This window comes from Hyperoodon ampullatus, assembly GCF_949752795.1.
Source record: "Hyperoodon ampullatus genome assembly, chromosome: 15".
NCBI classification, from domain to species: Eukaryota; Metazoa; Chordata; class Mammalia; order Artiodactyla; family Ziphiidae; genus Hyperoodon; species Hyperoodon ampullatus.
The window spans coordinates 66,072,840-66,088,914 of NC_136928.1; the positions used below are offsets into that span (position 1 = coordinate 66,072,840).

The 16,075-nt window shown below is 51.7% G+C and overlaps 1 protein-coding gene across 1 annotated transcript in view; it reads right to left on the reverse strand.

Annotated features, from left to right (window-relative positions):
- Positions 1–2,283: 2,283 nt before the first annotated feature.
- The window catches only part of TOGARAM2 (TOG array regulator of axonemal microtubules 2), a gene marked incomplete at both ends in the record, with an annotated part of 38,007 nt that continues 24,215 nt past the window's right edge, over positions 2,284–16,075 (reverse strand). Inside the window, 4 exon segments of the mRNA XM_079720719.1 lie at positions 2,284–2,540; positions 6,497–6,583; positions 14,006–14,222; positions 15,080–15,272. Of these exon segments, the coding sequence (XP_079576845.1) occupies positions 2,284–2,540; positions 6,497–6,583; positions 14,006–14,222; positions 15,080–15,272 (754 nt within the window).

Consider the following 16,075-nt stretch of genomic DNA (forward strand, 5'->3'; position numbering starts at 1 on the left):
GCACAGGAGATGGGAGGCTTCCGGTTTGAAGACAGAAGGCAGGACCCGAATGCAGGAAGACAGGGCAACGTCTTTGAGCTTAATTTCTGCCTTCAAAATCCTTGGGCTCCTACAGTTCTAAAAAATCCTGAAATATTCTGATAGGCTCTAGGATCTTGACCAGCAGAAAATGTCAGTCTCAAACTGAAAAAGTCTGCTCAGACTCCAAGCAAACTCAATTAATTAAATTGTGTAAAACTGTGTAAATTCAGCCTCTTGGGCATCTTTGACGGTTCCCCGTCTAGGAGGCCTTTAACTTTGGTCAGTCAGAATCAACAAAGGGCACGGTGGTGCGGGGGAAGTCCCTGCTAAGGTCACGAAGAGGTGAGAAGCCGCTAAGGCTGTGGCTGAAATTACCCAGCACACTTAAGCTGCCTAGGAAAAGCTCAAGTCCCCGGACGACTGTGCCACGCCCAGGCTCACCCCAGGGCATTCGTGGCAAGGTGGGGAGGGGGCAGCCTAGTTACACCTGGCAACGTTGCATGAGCAGATCTGAAGGTTCCCAGCCTGCCCTGCCCCCACCCTCAGGAGGGGCTCAGAACAGAGCAGTGGACCGATGTTGCACCTGGGGGTGGGTGACAGTGGAGAGGGGCCCCCTGGTGGGCCTGCCAGAAAACTTGCTGGCATGAAGCTGGGCCTCAGGGCCGGGCCATCTGGATCTGCCCCAGACTGCCGCTGTGGGTCTGGCTCCTTGGCTGGGACTGGGATGCTGCCGCTTCAGCCTTCACCTTACCCATGTGTTTGAGGTCATGATCTGAGCTCTAGTTCTTTCTCGTCACACTGTTGTCAGCCGGCCACTGCCCCCAGGCAAGGCAGAGACACTCCTACTGTGTCCAGAGCCCCAGCCCTTGGCATCCATCCCCCTCTCACTGCCAGGACCCCATTTCCCATTCCTCTTGTTGCTCCATCAGTGGCTCCACCTTCTTCGTGTTCTGGTCCAGCCTGCGTCCAACACACCTCTCCAGGTCCACGATCCCATCCGGCCCAGATGGAGTAACCTGTGGGGTTTCAGAGCTCCCACATGAATCTGCACACCATGGCGCTTTGTGCTTCGCCCAGTCCTTTTGTTTACGGTATTTCAAATGTGAATCATCATCCAGTCCTCTTCAGAACTAGCCAGGAAGCCACCTTCCAGAGAAGGCTGTCAGTAACGCCAATGTCAAACTCTCCTTGCCTTTAGATCCTGTTAGAATGTTCCCATAGGACATAGGACATAGGATGCTGCACTGAAGATTTTGTAAAGCAGAAGCAGGATGTCCCCCAGAGATGCTTATGTTCACCCCAAATCAGGCTTATGAAAAATGGGCTGGATTTGAATGACCAACTCAGGGTCTCTGGGCTCAGGAGGGCTTTTCCAGCTGCGCACAGATAGGAGCTATGCCCCAAAATGGTCTGCAACATGGGGGTCTGTGCTATACTTTTCTCCCTCATTCTTTGTCTCGGTAGCATCAGCAGCTGGTTTTGCTGTTGTTGTGTTTTGTTTCCTTTTTTAAAACTTTTATGTGTACAATATTATATTTTGACTTCTGTATACATTGCAGTGAGCTTACCACCAAAGGTTCAGTTTCTATTCATCACCATACAGTTAATTCCCTTTACCCTATTTGCTCTCCCCCCACCATGACCCTTCCTCTGTGGCAGCTGCTACTCTGTTCTCTGTATTTGTTTGCATCTGTTTGGTTTGTTCTTTATCTTTGTTTTTTGCTTTTGTTCTTTTATATTCCACATATGAGTGAAATCTTATGGTATCTGTCTTTCTCCATTTGATTTATTTCACTTAGCATAATACCCGCAAGTTTCATCCATGTTGTCACAAGATTTCATCTTTTTTATGGCTTATAGTATTCCTCTGTGTGTGTGTGTGTGCGCGCGCGCTCACGCACATTTGCTGCATCATCTTTATCCATTCATCCAAAAACGGGCACATAGGTTGTTTCCATATCATGTTTTGTTTTCTTTGTCACAAACCTAGCTACTAGAAAATTCTGTGGGGTTAAAAACGTACAAGATAATAAAACCTTAGAAAAATAAGTAATTATTTTATTTCTACTTCAAAATATACTATGTACATCTGGAACTCTATGGGAAAGTAGGCCAGGAGATTATTCCATCATAAAAATAAAATAAGATAAAAATAACGATTGCTCATTCTAGATCTGTCTTTAATCCAGATGAAAGGGGTGTGAGCTGCCAGTTGTCTTGCTGTCAGGTGCCTTCCCCCCCGTCAGTGACCTTGGGGCTGTCTCACAGGGATTCCGGGTCTAAGAGCTCCTGGAGCGTTTTGAGGACTTGCTTTGGCTGGCTGGCGGCCAAGTCCTGCAGCCGGGAGCCCATCTGCCCCTGGAGGCTCCTGCACAGCCGGCAGACGGCCGTGCGGACGTTCCCGCCGCGCCCGGGCAGGATGCCATTCCCGATCATGTTCTTCAGGAAGTACCAGAGGACCGGAAGTACGTGGCGCTCCACGGCCTGGGGCTTTCGGGGGTAAACTGAGGCCACCAGCACTGTCAGGCAGAAAAGAGGGAGAGTTACTTGAGTCAAGCACTCTCTCTCTCTCTCTCTCACTGCCTTCTCTGGGGACACCAACTCTGTCCCCCAAAAGGCAGGCAACCCAGCAGGGCCCACTAATCCGTTAGACACACTACCTAGGGCTCATAACACACTTAGGGTCCCATGGAAATGTTTTAAATTCTTTTAAAATCAGAAGAAAAAAGTCTGAAGCTATCCAGCCTGATTTGTATTTGTGTTCATACCAACCAGTCATAAAGTACACTTCAAACATTTTTTTACAGAGGAAGGGGTAAGCAAAGGTGAAAGTGCTCAGGGCATATGACAGTATAACTGGTCCCTGAAGCACAGGGCAGAGGAACGAGGCAGACACATCTGGATTGCTCTCCTGCCTCTGTTATTTACTGGCTGTGCGAGCTTGAGAAAGCCACCCAACCTTTCTGAGCCTGTTGCCTGATCTGTAAAGTAAGGATAATAATTCTGAACCAAACTCTTAAGACTGTTAGAGGTTAGATAATAAATGTAGGCAAATTGCCTATGCAAGTAGGCATGTGACAAAGAGTAGCTGGTCCTAGTAGTGCTTTAATCTGCATTACCACCTAGGAGAGTTCACACAGCGAAAACCTGTACTAGGAAGAAAGGTCAAGACTCTCAAATGAAGCATTCTGGAAAATAGAACAGCCAGTGGGAGATAAGACCAGCGTGGCCTCCCCAGTTTCGATGCCATACCTCACGATAAGCCCAGCAGCGATGCAGGAGGCATGAACGTGCTTTGTAAGCCATCAAGCTCTGCACAGACCCTTCATTCCAGTGAAGAACGCCCCAAATCTGGTTACCCCAGGCCCCCTGCCTTCTCTAGACTCCAGAAAACCCAGAGACAGGCTAAAACCTGCCAGCAAGCTCTCCATCACACAGTAATTGCAGGGCTGCCTCCCATGTCAAGGCCTCATCAAGAGGTACCCCAAGCCGTTTCGGAGGGGCTGCTCTGGCCCTCAGCCTTGGCCACAGCACCCTAAGTGCGATCGTGCAAATACTTGCTTGACAATCAGCACATTGCCTGTCATCCCGCCAAAGGATATGTCCTGGTGAAGGCAAACAATGCTTAGAGAAGCACTTGCTTTATTTATGGGACAAAGAAATTGGAAAGGTCCCTGAGCTGAGACACACCCGGGAAACTAACACGGCCGGAGCCTGAGTCCAGGGCTCAGAGCTATGCATCGTGACTCCCTTTCACTCTCACCCAAGAGGCAGGACACTCGTCTGTTTCACAGAGGAGGAAACCAGCACTCAGGGGTGGAGGAGCTGGTCCCAGATCCCACAGCTAACAAGAGCAGAGGACACAGGCCAAGCCTTCCTTGACTCTAAAGCCCACGCTCTTCCCACCTCTCGCTGCCCCAAACCTCTTGGAGTTCCACGTTTTAGAGGCTGGTCTGGAGTTTTGTTTTATTTTTAGAGAAACCCCCAATTTGTTCTTCCTTCATCAACTTAACTTCATCCAACCCGCCAGGATATTTTGCAGCGGGAGCCCTGTAGGGTCCCTCTGATTTCAGAGCCAGCCTGGGACAGTGGGGAACCGGAGAGGATGGCCCGGGCCCCCCTCAGCTCAGCCTGACTCTCTCACTGTGCCATTTCCCAGGCAATGTGTACCTTGACTCTCTGGCCATATCCTCAAGATTCCTGCACCCCACACTGGGGGCCCCCCCGGGGGCTCCCTGGGACACGGAGCCCTCCAGAGTCAAGGCGGTCCTCGTTCCCGGGAAGGCAGGACGGCACCCAGTGAGCCAAGCCAGCTGCGCCAACTTCATAAAATGGGGCCGAGAGGTGAGAGTTATGTTACCTGTGCTGGAAACGGGCTAAGAAGGGAGGGCACAGTTAACCCTAAAGCCACATGGTCAGCCCCAAGGGTGGTGGGAGGGTGGGAGAGGCAAGGGGCGGTGGAAGGGGGGCAGCCAGAGGGAACAGAAAGAAAACGAATCAGCCGATTAGCCACCTGTACTGAACAACTCTAACTCAAAGGTTTCCTAAACCGCCACTGAACCTCTCCTGCAAACGGAGGTGAAAACTATCCCAGGAGCCAGGCCCAGGCAGGGCTCCCCTGACCCCACCGAATGGTGAGGGGTTCACCTGCCCCTAACCTGCCACACCTCCCCCACTCCTCCTGCCTGGCGCCTCACCCCTGGACTCTCTCCTCCCGCAGTGAGGCACCTACACCCCGGCCCCAGGAAGCTCACGTCCACCCTTAGACCACATTCACCTGCCTGCGGGGAGCGGGTGGCCTGGGAGCTGGTAGGGGGGCATCACGAGGAAAACCCCATTAAAATCGAGCTTAAAAGGCAGCTGAAGTAATTAGCAAAAGATTTACTCCTGTATTAAGCTGTGCTATTATGAGTCCACGCCTTGTGTCAACTGAAATTTTCTTCCCTGTTCCTGGCTGACACAGAGTTAATAGAACTATGTAGAAACTCTTGTTTTTGAGGTCTCTTGGAAATAGAAGGGTAGTATTTACAGTAAATGGATACCCACTCGCCTCTGGGGCCCATAAATTACCTGTACAAGGACAGGTAATCAGAGAATGCTGATTTTGAGTACCAGAAAAGAGGTCCTCGTCTGATACCCAAGGTGGTCTCAGTTACGTGACCCCATTCTCACCCCAAGGCACGCACAGCCTGGCACCGCAGCTGCATCGTAGCCCCCATCCTGGCCTCACTCGCGCCATCTGCTTGGAGCAGGCCTGGCACCTGGACCGGAAGTAAGGGGCCACTCCAGGGACACGGGGAGGACTGAACCAGGGCGCAGAGGCAAGGCCAGGAGCAAGAGATGGGGCGGCGGAGGAGCGGGAATGACGCCCTTGGGCAGGTGACATGCACCGAACACCCCCAGAGAGCTCAGTGCTGGGAGGCCCTGGCTGGGCCAGCGACTGAGGCTGGCACACGAAACTCAGGCCAGAGGGCCAGGGAGAAGGGAGACAGAGGAGGCGATGCCAGACCAAGCGGGCACCGCCCCGGTGGAGGACGGAGAGTGAGAAGGGCTTTGCCTGTGGGCGGGCAACGGGGAGAGGATGGGAGGTCTGCCCCTGCCACGTGCTGGCGCCCAGGAGGCCAAGGCAGGGGCCACCCAAGGAGCGGCAGACCGTACAGAGGTTGAGGGCTTGGCTCTGCAGCCCAGCTCCTGGAGACAAACCCTGGATTACTAGTCAAGGGACCTTAGGCACTTAACCTTCCTTAGCTCCATGTTTCTTTTTTCTACGAAAGGGACAACCGTGGAACCCACACCCTCCTTGTGGGGTTGTTATGAGGAGTAAATGACCCAGTGCATATCATTGGGGGTGAATAAAAGGGGCAGAGCCTAGAAGGCCCGGCAGCGACCTGTGGGCCACTCCGGGGACCCTGGACGCCATCCTGAAGACTGCTCGGGAGCCACGCAAGGATGTAAGCTGGGGGGTGGCATGATCCATGTGAATCTTAGGGGGGCCCTTGGGAGTCTAGAGAACAGATTGGGTCCCTCTGCCTCCTTCCTAGATGGGACCCTCCTAGTATGGGGGAGGTGGCCTTTGGCAAGCTCAGTAACCTGTTAAGTAACCTGCCCAAGGTCAGAGCAACAGTGCTGCTACTGACCCAGCCAGGCACCCATGAGGTGGTGTTGACCCAGAGAGGTGGATTTTTCTGATTCACACAAAGGTACCCTGTGGGGCTAGTGGAAGCCCCATTTGCAAAGAGGAAGAAATGCATAACAGTTTCTTTAAAACTATTTTGGCTATGTACAGACCTGCCTCATTTTGACCAAAAACAAAGATTGTCTCTGGCAATGTGGGAATTATTTTTTAAAGCAGATTATCAATTTTTTAAAATGGTCTGTGGGGATTATTTGATGATTTTTGGTCTAAGACAAGTAGGTGGTTCAACTACATGCCAGGAGAGGAGAACAGAGACGGGCTGGAAGGCTGGATGCTCACCGGACAGACGTTCTGTGACATCAAGCACTGCGCGGCCACTCAGGAAACGCACCCGCCCGGCAAACACTTGTAGGAGGCCAAGGTTGTCTGGAAGAGACGGAGAATGTCAGTGGCCATGATGCTGTGGCCCGAGCGAAGGCACCAGCTGTTCAGGGCTAGGTACCCGCAGCACCTACATAGGGAAGAGCCACTTTGGGAAGCTGAATTAATTTTTCCAGGTTATAGTGGGGCCACTTTAAAAAGTGAATGTACATGGGGTGTTGGGGGAACAGTGATAGTTACACTATCACAGGCCCCATTTACTCCCATAGATCCGGTTCATATTGTCTGTGCTTCCTCAAAAGTGCTGTGAGCTTTGGGGCAAAAGAGGTAGGTAGATCGATAGATCGATCAATAGGTAGATATAGACGATTGATGACAGGTGCACGACTGATAGATGAGATAGAAATAGCTAAATAATCGAGAGGTAGGTAGACAGACAAGTAGGTGACAGATGTAGATAATAGGTAGATGATAGATGAAGTATTATATATGATAGCTGTAGATGATAGATAACAGACAGATAGGTGAATGATATATAGAGATAGATGGATGAATAGATACAGATGTGGATATAGAGATACAGTTTTAGGGGAAACTGAGGCACTGAGCCACGATTATACCAAAGGTCAGTAAAGGGCTAGGATCGGAATTCAGAAATCACGGCTCTCCTCAAAGCCCGAACTTGGGCTCTAACCAATAGAATGTACCCACTACCAGATGGTCGGTTATTTCCACACTGAACACTTACCGATACCCTCTGAATCACAGGCATGGAGCTAAGAACTAAATAGGACCTGGTCTTCCTGCTCCTCTTCCCCCTCAAGAGACTCCTTGGCGGAGGAGGCAGACACTTGAACGTGAACTCTAACACGGTGGGAGGCTCCACGCTCATGGAAGCAAGAGCCCGGGGTTCTGGAGCTAGGGTGACCAACACGTCTCAGTGTGCCCAGGACCTTCCCCATTTTAGCACCGAAAGCCCCACATCCCTGGTAAACCCGGATGGCTGGTCACCCTGTCAGGAGCGGAAGCCTCTGGCTGGCTCTGGTAGGGTCAGAGGAGGGAATGTGCAGGTTAGGGGCGGGGGTGGGGGGCGCATATGATCTCTCAATAGTTTATTTATAACCTCCCAGCACCCCTACAGTGAGCACCCCAGCCTCACTGCCCCAGGAGCCCAGCCCTCCTGCTACCCAGCCACACCCATGGGTGAAGGCTGGGGCCCGAGCTCTTCTCCACTGGGATCTTAAAGGAGTGTTTATTAGAGATGAACCACTAATGGTGAAACCCCAGCAAATGCGCTGGGGGGTGTTTGGGGATAAAGAGGCTCTCTGACGTTCTTTGATGTATTTCTAAAGTCAACTCCAGCCGGATCCCACAGCTACTGAATTTAGAAGCTGCTCCTTCTTCCCCGTTCCAGCTGACGTCTCCTGGTTTCCCAAACTATTAAGCTTGAAGTCCTGCATCCCTCACAAAAGATGAGCAAAGTGAGGAAAGTGACTCTTCACCTAAGAAAGGGATGCTAACCTAGAAAATCAACAAGGCAGGACCCATCTCCTTTTACCCCTGGATTTCCTCTCCATGACCCCTGGAGGCACCCAGCATCCCCAGCTCCCAACATCTGCAACCACAGCAGGTGCAGCAGAATCCCATGGGAGGTGGGCAAGCAGCAAAATGCATTCCTCAGGGATGCAGCTGTGGGCCTTCCTGCGCCTGTCTGGGAGGCGAGGTGCGTTACCACAGCAGCCCCAGCAAGTGTGTCCTGGACTTCCAGCCGCTGACCATCTCAAGGCCAGATTTCTCTTTGCAGGGGACAGAGATTAGCAACCTGCCCAAGGAAGTCTTTCCAGGCAGGTTCCACCTTCTCTGAGCTCCTTCCATACCTCAGCACAGAGCCCCAGCATCCCCAGAGATGTGCAAGCAAAGCTTTGTTTTTCCCATCAGGAAACCATTCTAGTTAAGAGCTAACTCCTACTTCCCTTGCTCTCCTGCTGAGACCCGTAAGAAATATAGAGCAGAAAATGTACACATGTACATCATGTACATCTCTGCAGCTTGCAAAAGCTCCATCCATGAGTCCAGAGTCTTTAAAATAATTTGTTCTGGGAGATAAAAGAGAGGCCAGACTCTAGAATATTTCAGTTAGCGAGAAGTGGTCTCGGGGTGTCCTGGTAAAGCTGTAAATGTGTAAGAAGAGATTTCTATATCAACATCACCTGCATTATTGTTTCCAGGTGCTTCTGTTTGTCCCACCCCCATCATCAGCCATGAGCTCACCTCTGAGAACAAGGACTTCTCCCTCCTTGCTCTCCCCCATCAACACTCAGTCCAGGACACTCTCTGGGCGCCGCTAGACCTCCCCTCTCCTGGCCACTGGCATGGCCTCCCAGAGCCTGAGAGAAGTGAAGAACCTGGGGAATACTTGAAAATGCACATCCAGCAGACATCTGTGCCAGCCCATGGTGCCTGGCACACAACAGGTGCCCAAATAAATGCTTATGGTGAACAAGGCAATGTTGAAGCAGAGACACTAATTTGGCCCGAACTGGTCTATAAACCCCAGACACCACCCCGAGTAGCTGCCTCTCTGCTTCTGACTACGTCCATAGTGATGGCTCACCTTTCAGGTCACACCCACATTTAATGAGACAGCGGCTAAGAGGGTGGACTCTGGGTCCAGATCACCTGGATCTTCCATGTTTTACTGTGTGACATTGGACAAGTCACTTACCCTCTCTAAACCACAGTTTACCCGTCTGTAAAACAGGGATAATACTAGTACCTTCCTCATAGAACTGCTTAGGATAGCGCCTTGAGCAGATAATTACTATGCAAGTATCAGTTATTGTGGCTACTATTACTATTATTACCTAAAATACTCTGAAAGCCCAGCAACCTTCATGGTAGGGTGTCCAATTAAGAGGCTGGACTCTAACTTTCGAAAACTTAAAAATCCTGCTCTGTTAGCCTAGCCCAGGGTTTTCATAGGCTTCTCTTCCACACCACAAGGAAGCCACGCTGGCTGTGGTGCTGCCCACGCAAAGGGGCAAGCAAAGCCCTTCAATATAGAGAAAATAGCCACAGGCTGGCAAGCCAGACACCTTGGCCTCCCTGGACCTAGCCTCCCCTCCCCACAGTGGGGCTGAGGTCTAGCGGGCCCCTCGCCTGTTCTACTCAGCCAAACCCCAAGGTCACTGAGCCACGTCATCCCCAGGCTACCGGGAAGCCAGAGAAGAGCTTTTAAGAAAACATAAGAAGCATGCTACATGGACAGTGGCAGCAAAGACACTGCAGGCAAACCGGGCTCCCAACAATAAGCACAAGACTCAGTAAGTTATAATATGTCACACAGCCAAATTCTCCGTGGCCAGGAAAACTAGGTCTGTTCATTGCAGGAAAACTGGGAAAGATCCACTGAAACAGAAAAATACAAGCTATGCCATAGCACATGACGAAACTGTTAAAAGTGACTCAAGTGTGTAATTATATATAATGCTTATGCTCTGCTTTTTCTAAAGAAGGATGCAAATTTAAATGTGTAATATTATCATGACACTGTACACAAAGATGCACAGAAAAAAATACCTAACATAAAAAATGCTAAATGTTAATAATGGTTTCTTTTAGGAGTTGGGACTGTAAGTTTTTTTTCCTTCCAAACGCTTCATATTTTTCATTTTCTCAATAATTAATAAGTACGACTTTTACAGTGGAGGAAAATAAAGTTTATATTAATATATTTACGTTAACTAGAAAGACTACATAACAGCATGGGAAACTGGGTGGTATTAAATGAAAGGAGCAAAGTCAAAATTGTATTTACAGGGGCTTCCCTGGTGGCACAGTGGTTAAGAATCTGCCTGCCAATGCACGGGACACGGGTTCAAGCCCTGGTCCAGGAAGATCCCACACGCCGCAGAGCAACTAAGCCCGTGCGCCACAACTACTGAGCCTGCGCTCTAGAGCCCGTGAGCCACAACTACTGAGCCCGCGTGCCACAGCTACTGAAGCCCACGCACCTAGAGCCCGTGCTCCGCAACAAAGACCAGCCACCGCAATGAGAAGCCCACACACCGCAACGAAGTGTAGCCCCCTCCTCACCGCAACTAGAGGAAGCCCACGTGCAGCAACGAAGACCCAACACAGCCAAAAAATAAATAATAATAAAATTTATTTATTTAAAAAAATAATAATTTATTTTAAAAAATTTATTTTAAAAAAATAATAAGAAACTAAATAAAGTCAGAGCAAAAGAGCAGAAGTATTGTAGATCTGAAGCTGCCCATTTCTGAGTTTATCTGCTCCCTCCAGCACTGGCCAGGGGCTGCGCTACATTGAGAGAACTTTTTCTGGCATTCACTCTAACCAGGAGTGCGGTGAGCTGTCAGCAGCCTGATGCTTTAATTAGTGAAGTTTCTTCTGTAACTAACCCGGTAACAGAGCCCAAAGACAGAACCAGCCAGTCTGCTGAGGAACTGCCTTGATCCCTGGAACAACTCCGCTGAAATCAGAGGGTCTTGGTGAGGAGTAGAGAGGGTGCCACTCCAGGCTCAGCCCCAGAGAGGCCTTAAGGCAGGCAGTGACAAAGGGCAGAGGTCAGGGAACAAGGCTCCCAACGTCTCCTTTTTTACTGTCCTCCCAAAGGGGACAGGGGCAGAAATCCCACCTGCTCTGTCAACCAGCACATCACCGCCCCACCCACCCTAGGGAAAAGGAAGGGACTGGGAGAGATGTGGTGGCTGATGCGTGGATTTTGTCCCCCAATTCCAGAATCAAGAGGTCACCTAAGAAGACCAACCTCCTAGTTTGGCTGTGCGATCTGGACTTTGTGCCAGAAGACAGCCTACCTCACCTGTGTTCTTGACCTCCTTGGCCCCCGTTGAGCAGGAAACAAACAGTAACATGCTGTGACTTTCCACACATTTATTCCACAGCACTTCACAGCTCCTCTCCAGCCTGGAGCCCAGAATCCCTCCTGGGGTATGAAGAATCCGGCTTGGGAGAAATCTCCCGCTGCTCGAAGGGCTCCACGCTACTTCCAGGAGGGGCCTCTGGATGCTAAAGGTCAACAAGAGCTGCCCGGGCTCAGCCCGGGTGATACGGGAAGGAAGGTGTACACCCTTCTCTCCTGTCACGCCCGCCCCAGCCTCTGTGTCCACCACCTAATCCCCTGGGACAGTGGGAAATTTCCTTACTCGCATCCATTTTTCCCTCTGCAGGCCAGGCCTAGACCATTCCAGGCAGAAGAGAACCATTCCCTGGGAGAGCTTGATTCCACCCCTGGTACTCCCTGGCAGTGATGAATTCTCATGGGCAACCTAATTCCTCCAGTTCTGACCTTCACGGATTTAGAAGCTGGCTCATTACGTCACAGTTAAGAACACTTGCAAAAGCAACGTTGCTGATTGGGTTGAGAGAGTATGGCTCACAGCAAAGCCCTTGACCACGCCTGCTCAGATGACCTGGAGCCAACACCCTGGACTTGACACTTTGGAGCCTTGTGCCAGGGGGTTAGTGGGCTCCATCCATCCCTTTGACCCCATTCCATTCCAGCCTAGCGCTGACCTAAGGATTAGAGAGAAGGGCCGTGCCCCTCTCGCTTGCCTCCATTCTCCCCGCACCAAATCCTCCGGCTGGTGGGCCAGAAGGAGCATCGTCAGCCATCCCCAAGGAGACCCTGTCCCAGGAGGAGAGGAGAAGTGTAGGCATCTTCCTGGTTGCTGCAACCTGCCTCAAGGTGTGGTCAAATCACAGAAGCAGGCCATCCCCAGGCCCCGCTTTCCAGGGTGTCCAGCCCAAACGGAAACAGCAGGGCCCCATGTAGAGGGGATCCGAGTCTTGCAACAGCGTGAGACACCAGATTCTGCAGCCCAAAGTTCCACGGCTCCAGCGTGCAGAAGGAGGCCGATTCAAAGGCAAAAAGGGGAAACTAAAACACCTGGAGGCGGAAGAGTTAAAAGCTCCTCTCGCCAGACAAGGGTGCTTAGCCTCTTCAAATAGCTAAAGCCTATTTTGCTTGGTGCAGGTTTTCCCAATAAATATAGGGCCCGCGGTGATTTACCAAGAGCCTTGGTTGTTGGCAACAGCAATCTCACTTACCCAGAGCAGCGCTGAGAACAAGCCGTAATTTAGAGCTGGATTTATTTTGTTTGTTCTACAGCAACACACTCAGCAAATCATAAATTCCCTCTGAGATGAAGAGAGGAAACTGACAATATTTATGATCTGGAGAGGCGGAGAAGGGCCTGACCAGACCTTTGATTTGTAACTGAAACGTCTCCTGGAGGCTCCAGCCAAGGACACAGCTGCTGTCCCAGCCCCAGGGAGCTGCACTCAGGCCAGGGTGCAGTATGGGGAAGAGGGGTGGGTGCGCCAGGCGGTGTTTCCAGCCGCACCACGGGGATGCTCGGCACGTGCTAGAGGCAGGACATTGCTCTGTGTTCATCGGGACATATGGCAACAACGCCAACAGCGGTTCTCAGATCATACATTTCCTCACAGCACGGCAAGAACAGGTTGTGAAAACTCGTGGTTCTACTGGTCTGGACATACGTCTATCATGTACTACGTTCTCACACACCGGAGGTTTCGAATTTGTACTTCTAGTCTGTGTACTAGATACACCAAATATCACCGTCTAGTCATCTACGAAAGGAATGGATAACAGAAGTATCAATAGATGCACCAAGATTTCCACCTAACGTTCAAGAACCAAGATGTGCTACTGCAAAGCACCTAAGGCACAGAGGAGCTCCTGCCTTTCCTGATGTCTCTCCCATGGCTCCCGCCTTTTTGTTCTTTTCGTTCCTCCCCCCAGCCTCCACTCCACCCTCACTCTCCACCCCTCACCCCAAATCCCTCCCACCCCAAGCCCTGGCCCCAGTCTTCCTAAAAGGCAACCCTCATTCATTCCATGCTCAAAAAGCCAATGGGTCCCAGCTTGACTCCCATGTCAGACAAGGTGGCCACCTTTGTCCTCTCCAACAGGCTTGCCCCACTGTCTCACCAGCATCCTGCCTGGTCCCCATACAAGCCACATCCCCTGCTACCATCTCTACAACTAAAAATATTTGACAACTCCTCCTAACTCCTCCTTGGCAATTGTGATCTGTTTTCCCATCAGTGCCCTGTTGGCTCACTCACTGTGGGGCTGTGTGACCTGGGGTGAGTCATTTCCATCACCTGTACCACGAGGAGGCAAGACTAGATATTCTCCGCATCTCCTCCACTTCTAACAGGTGGACGTCCCATGGAAAAGCCTGCCAACCAAGAACCTGGGAAGCCCTGGGCTGCCCACCCCTGCCCTACACAACCTCTGGGGAAATATTTGACCTGAGAGCCAATCAATGCCTTTCACTGCTCTGCTAATTCCCAAGCAGGGAAGGTGGGAATGTCCAACCCTAACCCTACGGAGGGACAAGGGAGGGAGCCAGCTGCCTACCAGAGCCAAGCAGGGGCTGTGGGCAGGCTCACCCAGACTCTCAATCATTACATCCAGTGCCGTGGCCGCAGCAGTGTAAATTCCTGCGTTCTTGGAGTTGAGGTTGTCTGCTACAGCAATGATGATGGAGGGCAGCACGGGCTGTAAGCTCTCTCTCAGGAGGGGCATCATCTTGGAGAGGGACTCCAGAGCCCGCTGGTTCACTTTCTTGTTGGAATTCTGAAGACTTGGGGTGAAAGCATCAAAGACCTGTTGAGGGAACAGAAACCAAGAGCCCATGGGAACCCAGGCTGGGCGGGAGTCCCACAGCCCAGCTAACTGCCCTCGGAGGGTACTCCTCCTGCATCCCTGACAGTGGCCATCCAGCCTATGCCAGTACATTCCCAGTGATGAAGAAGAGCTCACCTCTCAAAGAGGAGGAGGACAAGAGGGGAAACGACTGTATACTGAGTACTCGATGAGTGCAAAGGGTGTAGGGTGTAGAGCCTCTTGTTAGGTACTCTGCACTCGCTCATGGAGTGATCTTAACGACCCATGAGACACGTGTTCTCGTCCTCAGTTTACGATTAAAAAAAAAAAACCCACCAAAACAAAAACCGAGTCTGACAAAGGTTAAATGACTGTCCCAGATCACACAGCTAGTAAGAAACTTGAAGCCTGTGTCTTAACTACTCCTCTATGTAGAGTGTCAGCAGCCTCACTTCCGGCAGCAGCAGGCATCTGCCCTCATTTCCAGCCTGTGAAAGCCTGTGCCTACTCCGAACCACATGTTCTGCCCCCAAAACCTCAGGTGCGTAGCTGGATCAGGAGTAGCCCTTAGCCGCAGCATCCTCCACCTCTGTCCTCCTCCCTGTAAAACTGCTGGGAGGAGGAAAGACACCCAGGACATCTCTGAGGGGCCCCAGCGCACCAGCAGGAGGCGATGCCCTTGCCCAGTTGGCCACTTCCAGATAGTCTTACGGCATTACCGTGGCGACTGGATAGCAAGTGCTTGTCAGGCTCCCTTTACCCCGAAGCGATGTCTGGCGCAATGTCCAACCCTGTCCCGAGTTTTCCAAAGTTGCACCCACCAGGGAAAGACAGGGCAGAGACGGGGCAGCACTCACCCGGACCAGGTTGGCGGTGATGAGCTCTGGCTTGGCCTTGCAGTGCTCAAGGAGCCGCCCCACGCCTTCCATCCGAGACTGGTACTCCTCGGCCTCCAGCAGCCGCGTCAGCTCCCACAGCTGCTCCGCCATCTCCAAGCCACCCCGCGTGGAGGAGCGCAGCCCTGCCAGCCGTGGGCCACTGGAGCTGAGCCTACGTGAAAGGCGCGTCTGGCCTGGGCAGCCCCAGGGGATGGACACATCTCCTGTCCCATGCACAAGCCCCAAAGACACGTGGGGCTGAAACAAGAGTTTCACTGGCAGCGTAGTGCACCCCAGCTTTCCCTACACCTGCCGCTTGGGGACACAGGCCTTGGGAACTCTGGAAATGCTTTTTCCCCAGGGGGCAACAGTTCGGTTGCCTAGAGCTCTATCCCCTTATCAGATGGCAGGGCTCTCTCTTCCTGACTTTTTTTCCTCTTTTCAGAAGCTATGTTAAGAATGAGGTGAGGGGGACTTCCCTGGTGGCACAGTGGTTAAGAATCCACCTGCCAATGCAGGGGACACGGGTTCGAGCCCTGGTCTGGGAAGATCCCACATGCCGCGGAGCAACCAAGCCCATGCACCACAACTACTGAGCCCGCGCTCAAGAGCCCGTGAGCCACAACTACTGAAGCCCGTGTGCCTAGAGCCTGTGCTCTGAAACAAGAGGAGCCACCACAATGAGAAGCCTGCGCCCCGCAACAAAGAGTAGCCCCCACTCACTGCAACTAGAGAAAGCCCACGTGCAGCAGCGAAGACCCAGTGCAGCAAAAACTAAATAAGTGAATAAATAAATAAATTTTAAAAAAGAAAAAAAGAATGGGATGAGGGAGCTTGGACTGAGGGGGTGGAAATCCACGGAAGTATGACTGGCACAGTTTAACCTAAGAGTGGGGGAAGGTCTTCCCAGGAGCCTGTATCCTGAGCCCTGGCTGCCTAGGCTCTGCTCACGCTACTCCGGAACTAGGGAAATGT